The 23,831-nt window shown below is 42.7% G+C and overlaps 1 protein-coding gene across 2 annotated transcripts in view; it reads left to right on the forward strand.

The window, feature by feature from the left end:
• Nucleotides 1–23,831, forward strand: part of nlrc5 (NLR family, CARD domain containing 5) — a 219,569-nt gene that overhangs the window by 12,385 nt on the left and 183,353 nt on the right. Inside the window, exons 1-2 of one of the 2 annotated variants that reach the window (XM_073069837.1) lie at nucleotides 3,013–3,108; nucleotides 17,400–17,716. In XM_073069837.1, coding sequence (XP_072925938.1) covers nucleotides 3,056–3,108; nucleotides 17,400–17,716 — 370 coding nt within the window. In that variant the 5' untranslated portion in view covers nucleotides 3,013–3,055. Of the gene's footprint in view, nucleotides 1–3,012; nucleotides 3,109–17,399; nucleotides 17,717–23,831 lie in introns of those variants that run through there. The other variant, XM_073069838.1, reaches the window with a different exon arrangement.

The following is a 23,831-nucleotide window of genomic DNA, read 5'->3' on the forward strand; positions in this document are numbered from 1 at the left end:
TTAAACGTACCCAATGACCCACAGCTGTTTGTGGCAATTCCAGAGATTCGCCACACTCTGATGAAAGAAATTGCTTCTTATCTCTTTTATAAATGGATGTCCTTGTCCTCTGATCATAGACTCCTCCCCTGCTATAGGAAACATCCTCTCCATTTCCAGTCGATCTAGGCCTTTTAGTATTTGATAGGTATCAATGACGTCCTCCCTGCCCACCCCACCCTGTGTTTTTCTAAACTCCAGTGAGTATAGGTGCAGAGCCATCAAATGCCCCTTCCATTCCTGAGATAATTTTCATGAACCGCTTCTGGACTCTGGAGAGATAGAAGGAGAGGGAGAGGGAGAGGTGGAGGGAGGGAGGGGGGAGGAAGGGGGGGGAGAGAGAATTATTTTAATGTAAAAATTTGCTTTGCAGTATTATCACCCAAGGGAACAGAAACCTACAGAGAGTGTTCTATAGTTTGAGGATTATGAAAACTACATAACCAGTTAACTACAGCTTCATTCAGATAAAAACAGGTATAACTGAGATGTATTATGATTTTTCTTAAATGTTCTCACTGAAAATACATTACTAAATAAACAATAAGTGAGAAAATGGACAAAAGAAATTTTAGTGCCTTTCATAGATTTCTGGTTATCTAAGAGGCATTTTAAAGGAGAACCAATTACAGTAATCTGTTTTACTCTAACCTAACAATTGAGGGATAATTACTGAACAAGTGTTAAGCTGGTTCTGTTTTCTTTGGAGTGAAGGAGGCTGAGATGTGTCACGATGTGTGCTGGCAATGCCGGAACCCAGATGCAGAGGAGAGACAGACTCCAAAGTAGAGATATCACCCAGAGTTTATTCATAAGAATTCCAACAGAACATCAGCCAAGCAGCAACATAAGACGTAGCATTCTCAAAACTAGGAGCCTGCAATAGGTGCTAATCAGGAGTCAGCTTAAATAATACAAGTAACACCAAATCCCTGAGTCTATCAAAAGAAACTTAACAAGTTTAAGCAGAAAGTGCCTGGAGACCACATTACAAAAGAGTGTGTTTCTTGAGAAAAACACAAGGAACTCTAAATGGGTAATGACTCTCCTTAAGCAACATTAACCAGTCCAGGTGCTCAGAGCCCAATGCTCTCCGGCTCCCCACACAGGCCTAAAGAGGTGACGTGATATGAATGGCACAGATAGGGTAGATAGCTAGAGTTTTTCTCTGAGGCTATGTCCGTAACCGAAGCTTTTTCTCTTCGTTTTTACCCTTCGTCCACACTAAAATGGCGTTTTCATCCCTCAAAACCGGAGCTTTTCAGAAACGCTCTCCAAAGTGTTTGAAAACGCCGGATTGGCCGGATCAGTGTGAACAGGGTAACCGGAGAAATCTGAAAATGCTGTCAGACGGCCGCGCGCTATTTCATTGTTTTCTTGAACGCAACCTAACAATTTCAGAATAGACAGCAACAAAACTAATGCCAGAAGAGTTAGAAATGTACTCACTAAATACTTTGCCCCAAACTTACTGAATAAATAAATATACTCACTTTGCTCTGTTCTCTGTCCTTGCGTGTATGAAGGTGGTTTACCTATTTATGCAAGTACTTCTCTGACAATAGATGTGTAACAGCCTAATGTAACATTGTATGGAAATACAAGATAACACTGATGCAGACATGTTTTATACATTTAACAAGGTGCTTTATCAATGCAACAGAGTTAGTCAGTTTTTCAATGTTTGTCATCAGCCGGGTCATATTGTCCGTGAACTCCCTGTCGGTTGCCTCCATACACTCCAGTATTTTTTTTTACTTTTAAGTCCTCCTGCGCAAGAGCCAACAGCTGTCCGTTGTTTAAGTTTTTCTAGTCTGTAACTAACACAAACGCGCACTTTTACGGTGCGATTCGACACCAAACATGTTGCTTGTTTTCGGTAGATGCGTCTTGCGCATGCGCAGGAGGAGGAGGAGATTCACCGAAATCTCCGTTTCAACGTGGGCAGAGATATTTTTTAAAACGCTTAGTGTGGACGCCAATCGCTTTTACGCGAAACCGGCGTTTTCAAAATTATCCGGTGCAGTGTGGACGTAGCCTAATGCTACGAGCTTCTGAAACTAGAGGCTGTTTGTTTATGGTGTGGTTAGAGGGAATCACTGAAAGTGTAGCTGGTATTTGGAATGAGCTGCTGGAGGAGGTGGTGGAAGTAGAAACAGTAAGAACACCAAAGAGGCATCTTGACAGACAGTCGAATGGTCGGGACTTAAAATGATATGGAATTGATGTCAGATACAATGATTGGCAGTGGGTAGCAGAGCCTGTTTCTGTATTATAACTAAGACACTCTGCCCATCTTCCCAATGGGCGAAGGTTTTATTTCAAACCCACATCAAAAGGCAGATGGCCCAATCCCAAGTGCTTTCATGTGAATACAAATGCACTGATGAAGTTACTCTATCAGTATCCAGAGGCCACTACTGGCCCAGGGACAAAAATCTCACCGGAATAATGTAGCCCGCATCATCAGCACCCGAACTAGCCATTCCCTCACTATCAGTGCACACCGACTGGGTTTGCCCAATGGTACCTCCAGAACCAGCGGCTTGCCCTGTGAAAATAATATACTGTATAGCAAGAAATGGAATCCCACCACTCGCTGTTTCCCTTCAAGCCCCACACTAGACTGACTGGTAAATACAAACGCCTTTCCCTCATTATCACTGAGTCTAAATCCCGGAGTTCCGGCTCCATCGGCTCCGTTGACAGTGGGTCAGGGAAGGGGGTCTCCCACTGTACTTAGGGACTGGCAACAAACGGGGACGCTCACATCGTGGTGGCAGCTCCGGGAATTTAAATTGCAGTAATGACTAAATAAATGGAGGAGCCCCTTGCAGCTGCTCTGTTGTGGCAGGAATCAGATTATCGAATGCAGGTTACGTTGAGCCGGCAATTTTGTTTTTCCCTCACTTATGAAGAAGGACCACGTGATTTTCTGTAAACCAGATGCGAGTTCTTTGAAATCTGGGCAGCGGCGGGCGGTTAGTTTCGTTTTCAGTTGCGGAGAGAATCGCTCATGAAGCTCCGCGATTCCTTGCGAGGGCTGGGGGCCGGGCCGCCGGTTACCGGGTAGGTGTACGGGGGTAGGGCTGACTGACCAGCCGGCTGCGGCAGCCTTCACTTCGGCGGGGCTCAGAAGGAATTTGCCGGCTTGCCGCTGATAAATGGTCAGGTCGGTTGTGTCATTGCGGTAAGCGGAAGCGGGTGGTGGGAGAGGAGGCGGTGAGGATGGGATTTACGGTAGCGCCTGCGAGTAAAGTCAGAGCCGGCTCTTTAGTTTTTGTTTGGAGTTAGTGGAAGGAGTGGGCGGGAGGAGTTTGTAAACAGGAGCGCGTGGAGACGCAGGGGGCGGGCGCGGAGCGGAGGGGAGGACGGCCTTTTGGCCCAATAAAGAGACTTGAGGATCGCTGAATGAGTAGTGAGTGAAATCATCTCCTCCTCGGGCACGTGTGTAGCAGCTAGGGGCTCGTATTATTACTGAGAGAGAGAGGAGGGGGGAAGTGATGGATACGGTACAGTACATCTTGGGTAAATCCCTCGCAGGCGTTGAGCACATCTAGATGAAACGCTGTGGTAACACCCATCATCAGCGATCCCTGCCACCCAGGTCATGCGCTCTTCTCGCTGATAGAAAGTCCAAGGGGTCCAGACTCGCACCACCAGGTCCAAGAACGTAACCCCTCGACCATCAGGCTCTTGAACAAAGGGGATAATTTCACTCAACTTCACTTGCCCCATCATTGAAATGTTCCCACAGCCCATGATCTCACTTTGAAGGACCCTTTAACTCATGTTCTCGATATGTATAGATTGTAATTGATTTGTATTTGCGTATCCGCAGTCACCCTGGTTCATCCAGTTGTACTTGGGATTCTGTAGATTTGCTGAGTATGCCCACAGGATAAAGAATCTTGGGGTTGTATATGGTGACATATATGTACTTTGACAATAAAGTTCACACAGAAAGGAAAGTGATTTCTTCAACATGCCAGAGAGTTTAACTCGCTGTTTTGCCCCCCCCCCCCCCCACACACACACAGACACAGACACACACACGCACTAGCGCGTGCATATGAGTGCTTAGACAATGTTTCATCAAAATACACAGTCTGAGGCCTCCTTCGGTCAGAGCTGATCATGGATACTGTGTCGTAGCTGTCTAGATACGCAAGCCTGGACAATACCATACGGGGAACAAGCTGGTGCAAGTTCCCCCTCTCCACGCATCTGATAGGAACGGCAGAGACCGATACAGTTTGGTACCAGCAGCGTCGCAGGAGTTGCCAGTCAGTGTTGAACTCAGTGTAGGACTGGCTTAGGACTCCAGCTCCGGATTTATCCCTTGGTATCTACTCTCGAAGCCTTCCCGGTGAGTGGGTATAGTCGCAAAGCAGCGGTGGTTTGAGATCAGAGTTTTCCTTCTAGGTGAGCTGCCAGCCACGGCTGATGAGCCCCATCTGCCCGAAGCCACTGGTTTGAAGGTGCCAGGAACCCGCCTTTGCCCCTTCTCCTGTCAGTAGAAATGGTTCTGTCGGACTTAGTAGCTAAGCCGCACATGAAGGCCAGGAGCTGGACTTGGTTGTCAGCGGCTGTCTGAGGCACATGCCACTGGGAACATTTAATAGGTAGTGGGTGGTTGTCCCCATTACCTCCCTGGGCTATCACGACCTTAAGGAACTCATATATTGTAAAAATATTGGGACATGTCTTTCTCTACATTCATTCTTCCATCAATTCTCATAAAAAGCCTGTGTTTCTCCTGTTTTTTCCCCCTAAACATTGCACCATGCCTGGTCCCACAGTGGCAGCAGCTGCCCAGATTTAACCCCCTAAACATTGCACCATGCCTGGTCCCACAGTGGCAGCAGCTGCCCAGATTTAACCCCCTAAACATTGCACCATGCCTGGTCCCACAGTGGCAGCAGCTGCCCAGATTTAACCCCCTAAACATTGCACCATGCCTGGTCCCACAGTGGCAGCAGCTACCCAGATTTAACCCCCTAAACATTGCACCATGCCTGGTCCCACAGTGGCAGCAGCTACCCAGATTTAACCCCTTCAGCACCGACCCTCGGCAGTACTTACAATGAGCTTCAGTTTGTTCATCAGTATGCACTGGTGCCCCTCTGGAATGCCCCAGCTAGCTATCATTTATGGACAGCTCCATAACATGGGAGATCAATAAATCAATAAATAAAGCTCAGCGTTTTTTTTTTAATGGTTGTCTAGTGGCAGCTGTTAGAGTCATACTGCACAGAAACAGACCACACAGCCAATCTAGTCTGTGCTGAAGGTTATTCTCTATAGTTCGATGACCCACACTTGGACGGCTCAATACTACGTTCAATACTAAAGACAGGAGGGACTGGGTAACCTTGTCTGACTCTAGATTGGAGGAAGCATTCTATTTCCCATCCCTTAATATGGATTTTGTGACTGATGCAGATGTAGGGCAGTTAAGTCAAACTTCTGATTCCTACCCCAAAGCCCAGTTTGGAAGGTGTGCCCATGATGTTCATGTGAAATATTCTGTGAAAGACCCTGTAGTCCAAGATGCAGTCGTCAGAGAGCTGTAGAAATGGGCCGGGAAAATCAACTTCTTGGGTCCGTGTGTGTTGAAACATGTAGTTGACTCATTTCTTCTCAGATGCTTTCCTTTGTGCATTGTGCATTTCCTTTTTTTTTAATGTAATGATTTTGGAGAAAATAAAATAGGTTAGGGCAGGGTTCTTATAAGAATGGAAGCTGGATGCTTGATGCTGACTCAGTGGCCAAAGGCTTGATGCCGTGCTGTATCTTTTTATCTCTATGGTTTTAATTCTACAGTCATAAATCTATGATTTTAATTCATCATGTTAACTTGTAATAATTTACATGTGGGACACACCAGTTCCCCTGAACACCAACTCCTTTCAAAGTCTCACCATTTTAAAATGAGGGGTGACTTGATAGAGCTGCAGATGAAACGAGGTAAAGAAAGAGTGGATGGCCAGAGACTTTTCTCCCTGGGCAGAAATGGCTAATACAAGGGGACATAATTTTCAGGTGATTTGAGGGAAGTATAGAAGGGATCTCAGAGGTAACTGCTTCACACATAGTCATGGGTATGTGGAATGCACTGCCAGTGGTGGTGACAGAAGCAGATAGATTAGGGACATTTAAGAAACTCATATATGCACATGAATGATAAAAAAAGAGGGCTATGTGGGGAGAAAGTTAGATTGATTTTAGCATAAGTTAAAAGGTCAGCAGAACATAGTGGGCTGAAGGGTCTCTACTGTGCTGTAATGTTCTATGTTATTTTGACTTCACCCCATCTACTACAACCTTATGCATTCACTTAGTCTGTCTATCTTCCCTGAACTTTCTCTGCATCATCCTCATGGTCCACTCTGTCCGCAAGCTTTGGAGTATCAACCAGCTTGGATTTATTAAACATGATCCCTTAATTCAGATCTGTGTTGTAAATTGTAAGCAATACCACACTAGTCAAAAATTCCCAATCCCAAAATAAGTTGCTTATTTGTTCTGTATTTGCCATCCAATAATCATTCCTCAATTCTGTATAATCCCACACTTAAGAATTTGGTTTAATGTGACAACATCTCAAAAACTTTCTGCAAGTCTAACTAGATCATGTCTACCAGGTCACCCATATTTATTCTACTAGTTGCAGTCTATTCAGGTACGAGTAGATTATGGTTGAAGTGTTACCTTTGCATAGTCCTATGTTTATTCTCTAATATCCCATTATCATTTTAGTGATAAATTTCATCATCTCTCCTTACAGTTGATGTCAGGATAACTGGTCCCCTGTTTTCTTACGCCTTTTAAAGAAAAATTCAAGTCTACAGATGTTTAGAAAACACTAGCCAATGGTCCATTATCTCTATTGTCACTTCCTTCAAGAACTTGGGATACAGATCTTAGGGATTTATCAGCTTTAGACCCATTAATTTCTCCAAAACTAGTTTTATAACTACATAGATGTCTTCCTTGGCACTCGGGATGCATACCCATCCAAAACTTAATTGAAAGTTCCTCTCTGTCTCCCTGTTTCTTGGCTGTACAGCTCCCCCATGCCTGCATGGCAGGTGTTGGGCAAGCTGGAACGAACAATGCGGCCTCCCACCACCAAGGAGGGAGAGGTTGGTACCAGGATGAATGCATCATTGCTGGGGACAGGCAAGTTTTTCTGGAAGCTCTCGTCTTCCTCTCTTTGTTTGGTTGCTTCAGTTCCCCCAGCCCAGATAACCATAAGACCATACGACCATAAGATATAGGAACAGAAGTAGGCCATTTGGCCCATCGAGTCTGCTCCGCCATTCAATCATGGGCTGATCCAATTCATTCCAGTCATCCCCACTCCCCTGCTTTCACTCCATACCCTTTGATGCCCTGGCTAATCAAGAACCTATCTATCTCTGCCTTAAATACACCCAATGACATGGCCTCAACAGCCGTCGGGGCAACAAAGTCCACAGACTTACCAGCCTCTGACTAACGTAATTTCTCTGCATCTCTGTTCTAAAAGGACATTCTTCAATCCTGAAGTCATGCCCTCTTGTCCTAGAAACCCCTACCATGGGAAATAACTTTGCCATATCTCATCTGTTCAGGCCTTTTAACATTTGGAATGTTTCTATGAGATCCCCCCTCGTTTTCCTGAACTCCAGGGAATACAGCCCAAGAGCTGCCAGACGTTCCTCATATGGTAACCCTTTCATTCCTGGAATCATTCTTGTGAATCTTCTCTGAACCCTCTCCACTGTGAGTATATCCTTTCTAAAATAAAGATCCCAAAACAACACACAATACTCCCAAGTGTGGTCTCACGAGTGCCTTATAGAGCCTCACATCACATCCCTGCTCTTATATTCTATACCTCTAGAAATGAATGCCAACATTGCATTTACCTTCTTCACAACTGACTCAACCTGGAGGTTAACCTTTAGGGTATCTTGCACAAGTCCCTTTGCATCTCTGCATTTTGAAATCTCTCCCCATCTAAATAATAGTCTGTGCAGTTATTTCTTCCACCAAAGTGCATGAACATACATTTTCCAACATGGTATTTCATTTGCCTCTTCTTTGCCCATTCCCCTAATCTATCTAAGTCTCTCTGCAGGCTCTCTGTTTCCTCAACACTACCCACTCCTCCACCTATCTTTGTATCATCAGCAAATTTGGCCACAAATCCATTAATACTGTAGTCCAAATCATTGACATACATCGTAAAAAGCAGTGGTCCGAACACCGACCACTGTGGAACTCCACTGGTAACCGGCAGCCGGCCAGAATAGGATCCATTTATTCCCACTTTCTGCTATCTGCCAACCAGCCAATGCTCCAGCCATGCTAGTAACTTTCCTGTAATTCCACGGGCTCTTATCTTGCTAAGCAGCCTCACGTGCGGCACTTTGTCAAATGCCTTCTGAAAATCCAAGTACACCACGTCTACTACATCTCCTTTATCTACTCTGTTTGTAATTTCCTCGAAAATGCAATGTTATTTAGATTAAAAGAGATCAGAGTTATTTGTTGCGAATTATCGAAACATATAGTGAAATGTGCCATTTGCATCGAATCAAATCAATGAGGATTGTACTGCGCAGTTTGCAAATGTCACCATAATTCTGGCGCCAACATGATATGTCCTACGTCTTTGGAATGTGTAAAGAAATCCGAGCGTCCAGGGCAGTCCCTTATGTTCATGGAGGCAAACATACAAACACCTAACAAACAGTAGCAGAAGTTGAACCTTGGTCGCTGATGTTGTAATAGCAGTATGCTAATTGCTACACCTCCATTCTGTATTACCTTTGATACCATGGAAACAACTCATTGTCAATTTGCATATGGTTTAGGCTGTAATCCAGAGACCATCATCTCCTGTGGCTGTGCTTTGTAATTTGGACCCTGGTCGCCTGATGGTATCCAGGGGTACTGTGGGAAATTTCCTGGACCGTCGCGCACCTCAGGGGCTCAAGTCTGTTCTGGATAGTGATGTTCGTAAACTGCGTGTATGATAAAGTAGTGCAATGCTGTATTTCTGTGCTAGTATAATCACTGAATAAGCCACCTTTGGAATAGCAGGAAAAACATAAAAAGCAGCCTAACCTCCCTCCTTGGCAATTAAATGTCAATATTATGAGGGGCACCACTGACAAGAGACACAGTGGTACAGTCACATAAAAACTGTGGCTGCAACTCCTGATACCTTGTGACTCGAAGCTCACCCCTTGATGTCAGAATGCCTTTGGTAGGCCTGCAGGGCACAAGCAGGTTTGATGGAACACTCTTCCTAGGTGAGCACAGTGCTAATGGAGGTAACACCGTGCAGCCTCACCAGCCTTCCACCACTGTAAACCATTGGTACAGTCCATCTGTAGATTACTGTGTTGGTTGTACATCTTCTCCGTCCATTGCCCATTTCGCTAAGTGATTGCATTGTCCTTTTTCTGTAACTTTCTACATCTCCCCTCACCATTGTTATCTTTGATTTCTCTGTATCCTTTCTCTTTATTGAACGAAGGTATTGACTATAGATATGTCGCTATATATTCCCACAGTTTTCATTAACTCCCACATACTGCAGCTGCAACACCTCTCCTGCCTGAATCAGGTTTACTATCACCGGCATGTGTCGTGAAATTTGTTAACTTAGCGGCAGCAGTTCAATGCAATACATAATCTAGAAGAAGAAAAAGAAAATAAATAAATCAATCAATAAGTAAATCAATTACAGTATACATATATTGAATAGATTAAAAATTGTGCAAGAACAGAAATAACATATATTTAAAAAGTGAGGTAGTGTTCATGGGTTCAGTGTTCATTCAGGAATCGGATGGCAGAGGGGAAGAAGCTGTCCCTGAATTGCTGAGTGAGTGCCTTGGGTTATTTATATGACTTTCTCACCCGAGTCCACACTGGTATGTGTCCACAGGTCCCTGTGTTTCTGCACACCTCTCAAAGTGGATCCCTAGCATAAATCTAGGCTGGCATTTTGGTCCAATATTGAAAGAGTTCTGCACCATTCAAGCTTCATGGTCATTGGAATGAGTAACTATTTTATGTGTTGGTTTTGAAAAGAAATTTGAAGCTATTATAATCAATCTGTAATTACAAATAAATTTTTAAAAATTAAATTGTGATTTCTTCTTACCCCAGAAGCATAACCATTATATAATCCTCAGGCCTTTTGAGTTGTTCCACAATTTTGTGTCTTTATTGCAAGTTTTCAGCATTTGCAATTTTTTTTCTGTTTTTCTGACCATTATAGTGGTCACGAAAATAAAGACAAATTTGGTTTTTGCTGACAGATTTTTTGAGGACACTTAAGCATTTACCTCACTGAAGTTTTAAATAAATCTGCAGATTTCTTTGGTGTGGAAATCATAGACCAGTGAAAATATCAGTCTTTATCTTTGTCATGGAAGCTGGAATCTTCAACCTGTATCCTCTTTCATCTCACTACAAGTCAAATTATGCCTTTGTTTTTGATTAGAACTTTTGTGCTAATCAAACTCTGTATATTTTTTATGGCACAGCTGTGTATGTAGGTTTATCAGCCTGCAGTCATTTACTCCTAAATCCCCTGTACCCTGTCCATGTTCTATTCAGACCAGTGAAGGTCTGATCATCATATCTAATATTAAAATGAGATGGAGAGTATGGATCAGCTACCGATCCGACACTAGGACAAGCGCCCTTCAACCTTAAGGCGATGTGTTCTGTTCTTAGGCAAGGTTATTTTCCATAGCAATAGGAGATTGCAATAGGAGACTGTAGCAATAGGAGATTATTCATTAAAATATGTAGACGATCATGGAAATGCAGAATTATAAATCTGGCTCATTATTTATATTTGTATTATTCATGCTGTAGTTTTAACTGTGTAGCTGTGCTTCACCTCACTCCTTCGTTTTTACAGAGAAGACTACCGAAAGTACTAATCGTTTATAAGATAAGATTAGTTCTATTTGTCAAACGTACAGCAAAACATACAGTGAAATATTTTAGTTTGCATCAGTAACCAACCAGGAATTGTGCTAGGGCAAACCCACAAATGTGGCCATGCTTCCGGCAGCAACATAGCATGCCCACAGCTGGCTGACTCTAACCATACGTTGTTGGACTGTGGGAGGGAGAGAAAACCACAACACAAGGAGAACGTGCAAACTCCTTATGCACAGCGGCAGAGTCAAAGCCCCATCAGTGATCAGTGGTCCAACAGAGCACTGTACTACTGTTTTGTTAGCGGTTCTAATTGTTTTAAAAGGGAACACAGCAAAAGTGCAGGTTCTGTAAATCTTAAATGCAGAGCACTGGAAATGCTCCGCTGGTCAGGAAGTGTCTGTGCTGCAAAAAACCATAAATCTGTCAGGTTGCTGACCCCTCATCAAGAAAAAGAAATTTTGAAATTGATCAAGTTTTAAGTTGCAGGTGGCATGATTTAAAACATATTCAATGTTTAACTCTTCTTAGTATCCTCAGCAGTATTTGTGAAGAGAAAAGTATCTGTATTGAAAGGAAATGTCTATTGTATTAAACAAATATTTTCTTTTCCTGCTGAAAGTTTCCAGCACTTTCTGTTTCTGATTTAGGGTTTCAATTGTGTTTTTCACCATGAACCTTTTAATTTCACATTATGCACGTTCAACATATTGTTAAGATCTTCCCCCACCAGGAATTTTAACATGATTGTTACCTTTCATCCATCAGAAATGTGTGGTGCCAAGATTCCAATACCACAACTCACCTGTAAAGATATTGTGCCATGGAATCACAAAGTTCTACAGAGACTGGACATTACGCCAGCATGTCCACACTGACACCTTTGCCCAATGTGAACATAGAACACAGAATGTTACAGTACAGTACAGGCCCTTCAGCCTGTCATGTTGTGCTGACCTTATAAACCTACTCCAAGATGCAGCCACTTCCCCTCTATATAGTCTTCCAGTTTTCTTTCATCCATGTTGCCCAAGTGTCCTTAATGTGTCTGCACCTGCCACCACACCGGCAGTGCTTTCCACGCGCACACCACTCTTTGTAAAAAAACACCTATCTCTGACATCTCCCCTTTACTTTCCTCCAAACACCTTGAAATTATATCCTGGGAAAAGGGTGTTGGCTGTCCACCCTATCTTATCTAATGCACTTCACACTTCACACCTTCCTTCACTCCAAAGAGAAAAGCCCTAGCCTGCTCAGCCTTTCCTCATAAGACATGCTCTCTAATCCACGCAGCATCCTGGCACATCTAGTCTGCACTGTCTGTAAAATTTCCAAATCCTCCATATAGTTAGGTGACCAGAACTGAACATAATACTCCAAGTGTAATCCAACCAGAGTTTTATGGACCTGCAACGTTACCTCACAGCTTTTGAACTCATTCCCTGGACTAATGAAAGCTAACACATCATACACCTTCTTAATCATCCTGTCAACTTTGTAGGATCTATGAACTTGGTTCCCAGAATCATCTGTTCCACCACACTGTTACGAATCCTGCTATTCACCTGTTCTCCTTCAAGTTCAACCTTCCAAAGTGCATCACTTCTCACTTCTCTGGATGAACTCCATTTGCCACTTCTTTGCACCCTATCAATGTCTCGTTGTAACCTACAGCAACCTTCTACACTATCCAAGACAACCTTTGTGTCATCTGCCAATTTACTAACCCAGCTTCCACTTCCTCATCCTAGTCACTTATAAGAATCACATAAGAGCACGGTTCCCAGAACAGACCCCTGTGGAACATCAGGCAGAATACTGTATGCTTCATCTACAACCACCCTCTGCATTCTGAGGGCAAAACAATTCTGAATCCAAGGCCTCAAGCAGGTGTACAGGCTACCTAATAAAATGGCCACTGAATGCAGATCGTTTCAATTTCAAATCGTGATTGTCTTTAACATCTTATTGCTATATAGAAGGAGGCCATCTGTCCCTTTGAGCCCATGACAGCTCCCAGCAGAGCGATTGGATCCGACCTACTGGGATATGGGAGGAAACCAGGGGACCTAGAGAAAACACTTGTGTTGACACAAAGAATACACAAGGACCTGGGGTCATGATCTAACACGAGACCTTGAAATAGTTGCTGTTCCACTGTGCTACCTTCTCTAACATAGTGGAGTGCTTCAGGGACTTATTCTGTGGTGATAAAAAGATTGTATTAAGTCAGAGACCATTATCTGTGTCCAGCAACATTTTGACTGTGGGGAAATAAAAGGTCTTTGGTGAAGATTTGCCTCAATAATGGAAGTTAGTGCAAGAGTGTCTCTCACTTGTTCATTGAGCTGTACTCCTGACTGCGTCAATGACCAACACTAGAATACTTATATTTTTAGCTTCAAATAAAAAAAATCTTCATTTGGCTCTTCTCGGAGTAAGATGGAAGTTTTGACATATAGTAAGCTAGTTTGACACCAGTTATAAACTATTGTCACCCCTTATATTTAATGATCCTGTCTAGGGATCTTTGAAAATAACATTGATATGTATGAAAAGTGTGACATTGATATATCCACACAAATACATGCTTGCATTTCAATCTTAAAAACTAATTCTTCACAATATTAAAATGATCGCTCTGGTCAAATTCATCACTCAGGCAAAATGATGGCCATTCTAACATGCCATGGATAACTGAGGAACTAAGAGATAGTATCAAATTAAAAGCTCATGTGTACAAAGTTGCAAAGAGTAGTGGAGGATTGAGAAAACTTAAAAAAGCAACAAAGAACAACTAAAGAAGAGATAAGGAAAGGGAAGATAGAGTATGAAAGTAAATTAGCACAAAATATAAGAACAGATAGCAAAAGTTTTTATAAATATATAAAGCGGAAGTGGGTGGCTAAAGTCAACATAGCTCCCTTGGAAGACGAGAAGGGGAAATTAATATTGGGTGATAAGGAAATGGCTCGGCATTGAACGACTATTTTGTGGAGGACACGTCTAATATGTCAAAGAATGCTGGTATGGATGAAATGGGAGGTGAGGACCTCGATAAAGAGATAATGATGAGAAAACTGGAGGGCCTGAAGATAAGTAAGTCCCTTGGCCCTGATAGAATGCTTTCCAGGGTACTGAGCGGAATTGGCAGAGGGTTACCAAAACTCTCTAGACTCTGGGCAGGTCATGGCGGATTGGAAGACAGCAAATGTTACACCACTTTTTAAAAAGGATGTAGGCAAAAGACAGGCAACTATAGACCAGTTAGCTTAACATCTGTAGTTGGGAAAATGCTTGAAGCTGTCATTAAGGAAGAAATAGCAAAACATTTAGAAAGGAGTGCTTCCATTAGCCAGACGCAGCATAGATTCAAAAAGAGCAGGTCCTGTTTGACAAAATTACTGGAGTTCTTTGAGGACATAATGAGTGCAGTGGATAGAGGGGAACAGGTGAATGTCGCATAATTGGATTTCCAGAAGGCGTTCGATAAGGTGCTGCACAAGAGACTTATAAATAAGATACGGATGCATGGAGTCAGAGGAAGTGTATTGGCATGGATGGTGGATTGGTTAACCAATAGAAGGCACATGTTTTCGTGATCTATTTTTAGATAACAGCTTTATGTCCTTTGAACAGCTGTCCAATAAAGATAATTTGCCTAAAACTCATTTTTTTAGATACTTGCAAGTTAGAAATTTTTTGAATAATATGTTACAGTCTTTTCCGAAATTATGTCCAATGGATATTACGGAAAAAATTCTAGCTCTGAATCCTTGCCAGAAGGGTTTAGTAGCCATCATTTATAATATGATCATGAAAATACAGCCAGGGTTATCAGAAAAAATTAAGAAGGTATGGGAAAAAGAATTTCACTGTCTTGTACCCACAGAGCAGTGGGAGAAAATTTTACAATTAGTCAATTCTCTTCCACTTGTGCTAAACATGCTCTAATACAATTTAAGGTTGTACATAGGGCTCAAATGTCCAAGGATAAACTTGCTCGATTTTATTCTTATGAAAAGCTCATGTGTACAAAGTTGCAAAGAGTAGTGGAGGATTGAGAAAACTTAAAAAAGCAACAAAGAACAACTAAAGAAGAGATAAGGAAAGGGAAGATAGAGTATGAAAGTAAATTAGCACAAAACTTACTGTGACAAAACCTGTGACAGATGTCATTCTGAAGTTGCTTCATTGACCCACATGTTTTGGTCTTGCCCTTGCTTGCAAAATTATTGGAAATATATTTTTGGTATTATTGCAATAGTTCTGAACATCAAGTTGCAACCGCATCCTATTACTGCAATTTTCCGTTTACCCATGGTTGATAATAGTTGTTCATCCCCCTCAGCTCGGCGGATGATTGCATTTGTTACATTAATGGCTAGAAGATCTATCCTATTGAATTGGAAAGAAATTAATCCTCCAACAGCTAGTTTTCTGCTTCATATTTTTGAACAATGTTATGAAATAGAAGTTTTATACTATACCTTTTATGTATTTTATAAGTGCCAAGTGCTAAATCTGCTCTCTAGAGGAAACTGTTTCAAGATTTAAGTTTGTTTATTACCTGTATGTCAAAACATAGAGTGAAGTGTGTGTTGTGCTTTCACAAGGGTGTGTTGGGGGCAGCCCACAAGTGTCGCCGCACAGTTCAGCGCCAGCATAGCGTGTTCACAGTGCTCGGCAGAACAGCACAGAACACAATGAGCAAAAAAAAAACAACAGCAAAACAAGCTGCATCCCTCCCTCCCACCATGCGCTTCCACAATCCTCCACCCCCAGTTTTAGGCCCTGAATGAGGGTAAGGGAAGAGGTAAATGGACAGGTACAGCATTTCTGTCACTTGCCTGGTGCCAAGTGGGAGATTAATGGGGAGGGATGACTAGACAAGGGATTGATCCCTGCAGAAAATGGAGAGTGGCGGGGGGGGGGGGGGGGGGAGGAGATAAAGACTCTGTATGTCTGGTGGTAGGGTCGTTTGGAAGATGACGGAGATCACGGAGAATGATGTGTTGAATGTGGAGGTTCTTGGGGTGGTAGGTGAGAACAAGAGGAACTTTATCCATGTAAAGGCAGCAGGAAGGTTGGGTGATTGCGGCTATCTGGCAAATGGAAGATATGTGGATGAGGGCAGCATGAAGGAAGGGAAATCCCGTTCTTTGAAGAAGTAAGACATTTCTGATGCCCTGGAAGGAAAGCCTCATCCTGGGAATAGATGCAGCGGAGATGTAGGAACTGAGAAAAGGGAATAGTAGTTTTACAGGAGACAGGGTGGGAAGCTATATGGTCATAGCCATGGGAATCGGTAGTTTTCTATAAGTTATCGGTAGTTAGTTTGTCTCCAGAAATGGAAACCGAGCCGAGAAAGGGGGGAGAGGTGTCAGAAATGGACCAAGTGAATTTAAGGGCAGGGTGGAAGTTGGAGGCAAAGTTGCTGAGATTGACAAGCTCAGCCTGGGTGCATGAAGCAGCACCAATGCAGTCATCAGTGTAACGGAGGAAGCGTTGGAGAGCATTACTGGGGAAGGCTTAGAATGTGGACCGTTCCACATAGCCAGAGAAAAGACAGGTATAGTTGGGGCCCATGCGGGTGCTTCTGGCCTCAGTGGAGACTGCATCTTGGAAACGCTTTCAGCTGTCCTCACCGCACAATTAAAAAGCAGTAATTGATAGCAATGCAGTGCCCTTGACTGTATATGCAAAGTATGAGAGGTGGTTTATTAAATACTCTTTGGGCATGAAGTAGTTATGCTTGACAGTAAATGGGATCACACTGAACTCCTTTGTGGGAACCAACTATTAGGCCTTTAGTGCTGGAATGATTGCACGGCCTGTGAAAACCCCCACCAACTTTACTATGCAGTATACTCATTTTGGAATGTTTTGTTACCTTACAGGTGCTTTATAAATGGTGTTAGTGTCACAACTGGATCGATGTGTTCTGTATTTGGTCAGTGTCACAACTGGATTGTTGTGTTTGGACTCTTTGGTTTTTCACTGTTTTGCAGGTTTCTCTCCTGGTATCGCCGGGATTGTATTGTATTTATCATCCTTATTCAGTTATGAGCCTCAGGGTGTATTTCAGGTGGTCATGCCAACCGCTCTTTGCTCAGTCATTGTGGTTCCTTGTCAAGTGAAACTTTGAGTTCTTCTATGTATCAGAAAAGATTCCAGTTCATCGAGATCCTGTGTAGTTTACCTTAGCTCTTGTTAATTTTTCTAGTTTAATTTTTCTGTAATAACTCTTTCGTTTTGTCTGAATTGCTGACATCTCTGTGATTCCTGTACTTGAGCTTGCTACTGGCCCTCACAGTTAGCTTGCGATGGAGTGAGCCTTGTTAATTATTTTCTCATTTGAATTACTTGGTTACGTTATGGTATATTTGTCAATCTAGTTTTGGCAGGATGAGCAGCAGTGGAATAAAGGAACTGCTGGAGAGCAACCACAGGCAGCTGGTGGAATCACTCAGTCAACATGCAAAGAGTGTCATAGAGAAGGCCAAGACTGTTCTCAGCAGGAAGGAGCAGGAGCTTGTCGACAGCCGAGAAACCGACGAGGAGAAAATCTCAACATTGTTAAAGACACTGTTTACTAAAGATAATAACACCTGCAAGGATTTCATCCAATGGGTGATCATCGCTATGCCCTGTGACTCATTCCCCATGTGCCTGGAGAGCTCACTAATGGCAGCTGGAGAAGACAATGCCCAAGGTAACTTTTGATACTCTCAAAAAGATTGCAAGCTATATAGTAAACAAGAATCTGAGAAGGAGAGAACTTTCAATTATGATGAACGAAGTTATTTAACTTTGTCCTAACATTAATAAGATTAGGCTTCCTTGTTCACTGTCAACGTTTTAGGAACAGCTTCTTCTCCTCCACCATTAGATTTCTGAATACTCCTTGAACCCATGAATACTACCTCACTATTTCACTATTTCTGCTCTCTTTTTGCACTACATATATACTTATATGACAAGGGAACACACATTGAGGGTTCAGAAGTGGAAAGGGTGAGCATTTTGAAGTTCCTGTGTGTCAGTATCCCTGAGGATCTAACCTGGTCCCAACATATCGATGCAGTTACAAGAAAGGCATGACAGTGATTATATTTCATAAGGAGCTTGAGGGGATCTGGTATGTCACCAAAGACTGGTAAAATTCTACAGATATACAGTGGAGAGCGTTCTAACTGGCTGCATTGCCTTCTGGTAGAGGGCGTGGGGGCACTGCACAGGATCAAAGTAAGCTTCAGGAAGTTGGAAGCTGACCCAGCTCCATCATGGGCACTAGCGTCCCCAGCATCCAGGGTATCTTCATGGAGTGATACCTCAATCGTTAAGGACCCCCATCATTACAGACCTCCATCACCCAGGACATGCCCTTTTCTCATGCTACCATCAGGGAGGAGGTACAGGAGCCTGAAGGCACACACTCCATTATTCAGAAACAACTTCTTCCCTCTGCCATTAGATTTCAGAAAGGACATTAAACCCATGAACACTATCTCACTACTAATTAATTTTCTCTTTTAATTTTCTATTATGCTTAGTTAATATAATATTTTTCATATATATTATTGTTACTGTATGTAATGCCCTGGTTAAGATGTCTACTGCTATGTTCATTTTAGCAGGTTTCTGTAAAAGCAGCGTGTCCTGTTGGTAAGAGTGTTTTGGCTTCTGCTAAAGATAAGGAGCCATGTTGTCCAACGTAGGAATGTTGTGTCAGCCAATTGTAACTTCTTACCCAGTGGAAGATTTGGGAGAGCTGGACAGGATCAGATTTCTGAAGGACAGTAGTCTGGTTTGTGTTTTTTTTTGGGTGGGAGCTGTGGAGCGGGGACAAGGGAAGATGTCACAGAATGCTGTTGGAAGGAGAGTCCCCATTGTAAGAGGCATTTTGTTTCGTTGAATGGCTCCAAGGAGGAACGGCCAATACTCCTGAGAGAACCAGTTCATTTGAAATGGTCTTGAGGCAAGTTCAGAATGTGACAGGTGCTTTCACGCAGATCATGGGTCTAGTGCATGAATAAAGCAATACACCCCAACTACTCCAGAACGAGCTCCAATGTTTATGTGCACGTTGGACTGGTTTATCTGTAATTAGCCCTTTTATTGCTCTTTTCTTTTTCTGTAACTGTTCGTTGAAGTTGAAAATTTGATAAATATACTTCCTTTATAATTTTCTGCTGGTGTACAACCTATGATGTCTGTGTATGGGCAGTATTTACATGGCGTTCTCTACAGCCTATGTTCCTTAATTGGAACATCTTAACTTTCCTGTTTGGTTGAACTCCAAATCATACCGACCGTAGACGTACATTGTTTATGAAAGGTGGCCTTTGCACTGCTGAGTCACGAGCCTGTTAGCAGAGTTAGCTAGTGAGCCAAGTTTGGATATGAGCCCTGGTGAGAGGGTTACATTTGGGGGTGCTTGGATTTCAGATGCTGAGTGAATGCTGTTTTAGGACTGATTGAGCAGTTTATTGTGTGTTTTATTTGTGTGTTTAAGCTACTATTTGGGGAAGGTGAAGTATGTCATAATTAAGGTACTTTATTATGGATTCCATTGGAATTAATGTTTGGTCATCTTGAAGTGGTTATCCACAAGTCATGCTTGTGTTCTGAGTAGGGTGATATTTGTTCCCCTGATGAACTGCTACTCGGAGTGCTGAGTTCTATAAAAGTGTTGGGAAGAGTTACATGCTGTCTGATAGGATAGGGGCACCTGGAGAGGTGGGGCCATGGTCAGTTCATGTCTCTAGAGAAGGGGGGAATATAGCTGAGGATGAAGACTTTAAAGACAAGTTGTTTTTGTTTCTGCAAAGTGAGGGAAAGGAATTGTCTGATCAGAAAGGCCTAATGGTCGATCAGCAGTTGATGGAAATTCTGAGCTGGTTTCAGCTATAACATCGCTGGTTGATAAATGCAGAGAGCCAACGTTATCATAGGCTGGGAGTGTTCTCTGGAGCCAAGCCTACCCCTGATAGGGAGAAGAACATGGGGCTTGGGCTGAGCAGACAGCTCAGTTACTGGACGAATGGCCGTACTCGGATAATATGAGGAAAACAGAGACCGATAGAGAGTGTAAAGGATCCGGTAGCTGATATAGTGAGGTTCCTAAAGGCAGAAAACCCATTACCCATATCGGCTAATTACTTGCAAGCTCTGGAAGATGGTTTTGGCACTACTGAAAGTTCAACTGATCTTATGAGGAAGTTTGGGCACACATTCCAGGAGAAAGGGGAGAAGCTCCCTGCCTACCTTTTCAGGTTGGAGAAACCGCTGCACTGTTTATGCCACAAAGGGACATTCCACTCTCTGAGAGAAATTGCGTGAAGATGGAGCAAGTTGTGAAGGTCGCAATGTCACATGGTATGATTGCTCTACGTATTCAAGTGACCCGCAAGATGCACCCTACTCAGAGAAGATAGGTGAAAAACATGACTGAGTAGCAGAACATTTCCTAAAGCCAAGTAGTGTGTTCAGTGGGAGCCTTCGCTACTAAAGTGTACCCTGATGTCACAAGAGATAGAGCTTTCGAGGAATGAGGTGAAAGCGTTTAAGCTGAGCTGATCTGATGGATTTCTACTAATGTTTCAGTTAAATGTGGTATTTCTGTCGGGTTACGATGCAGAGGAATGCCGCTGACAAGGATCTCTTGACCAGAGAGGTGACTGGTCTTTTCTGTTACAACTGTGGAGAGAATGGACATTTCAAGCAGACCGAGAAACTTTCGAAAAGTAATTCAAAATCAGAATCAGAATCAGGTTTATTATCACCAGCATGTGACGTAAAATTGTTAACTTAGCAGCAGCAGTTCAATGCGATACATCATCTAGTAGAGAGAAAAAAATAACAAATAAAATTAAAAAAATAATGAACAAGTAAATCAATTACGTATATTGAATAGATTAAAAAAACATGCAAAAACAGAAATACTGTATATTTAAAAAAAGTGAGGTAGTGTTCATGGGTTCAGTGTCCATTCAGGAATCGGATAGCAGAGGGGAAGAAGCTGTCCCTGAATTGCTGAGTGAGTGCCTTGGGTTACTTATATGACTTTCTCACCCGAGTCCACACCGGTATGTGTCCACAGGTCCCTGTGTTTCTGCACACCTCTCAAAGTGGATCCCTAGCATAAATCTAGGCTGGCATTTTGGTCCAATATTGAAAGAGTTCTGCACCATTCAAGCTTCATGGTCATTGGAATGAGTAACCATTTTATGTGTTGGTTTTGAAAAGAAATCTGAAGCTGTTATAATCAATCTGAAATTACAAATGAATTTTTAAAAATTAAATTGTGATTTCTTCTTACCCCAGAAGCATAACCATTATATAATCCTCAGGCCTGACCTTTTGAGTTGTTCCACAATTTTGTGTCTTTATTACAAGTTTTCAGCATTCACAATTTTTTTTCTGTTTTTCTGACCATTGTAGTGGTCACGAAAATAAAGACAAATTTGATTTCTGCTGACAGATTTTTTGAGGACACTTAAGCATTTACCTCACTGAAGTTTTAAATAAGTCTGCAGAACATATAATCCATTAATAATTGCTTCTGGATATCAGAATCAGGTTTATTGTCACCAGTATGCGACATGAAATATGTTAACAGCAGCAGCAGTTCAACGCAATAGATAATCTAGCCGAGAGAAATAACAATAATATTATTAATATAAATAAAATAAATAAATAAATAAATAAATAAACAAGTAAATCAATTACATATATTGAATAGATTTTAAAAAACATGCAAAAACAGAAATACTGTGTATTAAAAAGTGAGGTAGTGTTCACGGGTTCAATGTCCATTTAGGAATCGGATGGCAGAGGGGAAGAAGCTGTTCCTGAATCGCTGAGTGTGCGCCTTCAGGCTCCTGTACCTCCTACCTGATGGTAACAGTGAGAAAAGGGCATGTCCTGGGTGCTGGAGGTCCTTAATAATGGGTGCTGCCTTTCTGAGACACCGCTCCCTAAAGATGTCCTGGGTACTTTGTAGGCTAGTGCCAAAGATGGAGCTGACTAGATGTACAACCTTCTGCAGCTTCTTTCGGTCCTGTGCAGTAGCCGCTCCATACCAGACAGTGACGCAGCCTGTCAGAATGCTCTCCACGGTACAACTATCGAATGTTTTGAGTGTATTTGTTGACATGCCAAATCTCTTCAAGCTCCTAATAAAGTATAGCCGCTGTCTTGCCTTCTTTAAAACTTCATCAATATGTAGTTAATCAAATGGAGAAGAAAAGAAGCAAAACTACGGTGGGACCTAGTAAAGGAACGGGCTGGTGTCTTGGAGAGAATATGTTCCAATCAGTATGTCAAGGGTACGGTGTAAAACACTCTTGCTGAAGGCTTTGTGGGACCGAGCTCTGGTGTTTCCATACAGATTGAAGGTGTTCATGCTAGATCCATACTTGACACTGGTTCTCAGGTGACTCATCTTTATATTCCCTTTTACAACCGGTATTTGACGCATTCCCATTAAGGGCACTCAGCGCCCTTGATATTTGGGGGCTTCGACTTATGAGTACCTGTACAGTGGTTACTTGTCATTGAATCTGGCGTCTTCGGAAGCAGACGTTAGAGTAACTGAGACTATTGACACTGCCATGTTGGTCTGCCCAGATCTGGTTGAAAAAGGTGTAGCTTCCGTTCTTTCAGGAACAAATACACTCATTGTGAGAAGGCTCATGGGTGCGTGAAAGGAGAGAAATGGAGAGAATTCTCTGAAATCCTGGTCCATTCACCCAGTGTTCAGAGCTGTGTTTGAGAAGGTGCAAGTTCTTACTAAGCAGAATTTAGAGCATAAATGAGGAACTGGAAGTTACTCCCAGTCTAAACCTGTCATATTACGTCCTGGAGGAGTAGCTAGAGTGACTGATGAAACTTCCTTTCTGAGAGAGGTCTCACCATTTAGCACCAGCGGATGCTGAAAATGGAAGGAGGCGGAGTTCAGTCATGGGGCAGGGGTACCTGAGCCGCTGAAATGTACAAGTGATAGACAGGGGTGGTGTCCTCTCGTAGACAGGAAAGGCCACAAGGAGTGGCTGAAATGGATAAAAAGCTGAAGATGAGATAAGGAGGTCTCAGAGGGACAGGAAACCCCCAGCCAGGCTGGCAGAGGATGCACATGAGAATCAGAGTGTTATGTCAATTCCCATGGTGAGATACCTCACTTTCATTTACAAATGGATTGGGAGGTCTTGAAATCTCAAAATTCATTTGAATACTCTATTATTAGTAATGGTTTAAAAGTTCCAAAGTCATGAGGACATGACTGTTTTTGGTGAGGGGAGAACGTAATGCCCTAGGTAAGATTTCTACTGCTATGCTGCGATGTTTTTGATTTTAGGAGTTTTCTGTAAAAGCTGAGTATCCTGCTGGTAAGAGTGTTTTGGCTTCAGCTAAAGGTAAGGATCTGTGTTGTCCACCTTAGGAATGTTGAGTCACCCAATTGTAACTTCCTGCCCAGTGGAAGATTCGGGAGAGCTGGGAGGGATCAGGTTTCTAAAGGACAGTAGTCTGGTTTGGGTTTTTTTTGGTGGGAGCTGCAGAGCAGGGGGCAGGGGAAGATGCCGCAGAATGCCGTTGGAAGGAGAGTCCCAGTTTGCAAGAAGAGCTCTGTGCAGGGCCAATATTCCTGAGAGAGTCTCCCTGAGATGGTCTTTGACAAAAGTTTGGAATGAGGTGGATGCTTTCACTCAGACCGTGGGTCCAGCGTGTGAGTAAATCGATACACCTAACTACTCCGGAAATGAGCTCCAATGTTTATGTGCACATTGGACTGGTTTAACTGTAATGGGCCCTTTTATTTTATTGTT

This window comes from Hemitrygon akajei, chromosome 17, assembly GCF_048418815.1.
Source record: "Hemitrygon akajei chromosome 17, sHemAka1.3, whole genome shotgun sequence".
Classification (NCBI taxonomy): domain Eukaryota; kingdom Metazoa; phylum Chordata; class Chondrichthyes; order Myliobatiformes; family Dasyatidae; genus Hemitrygon; species Hemitrygon akajei.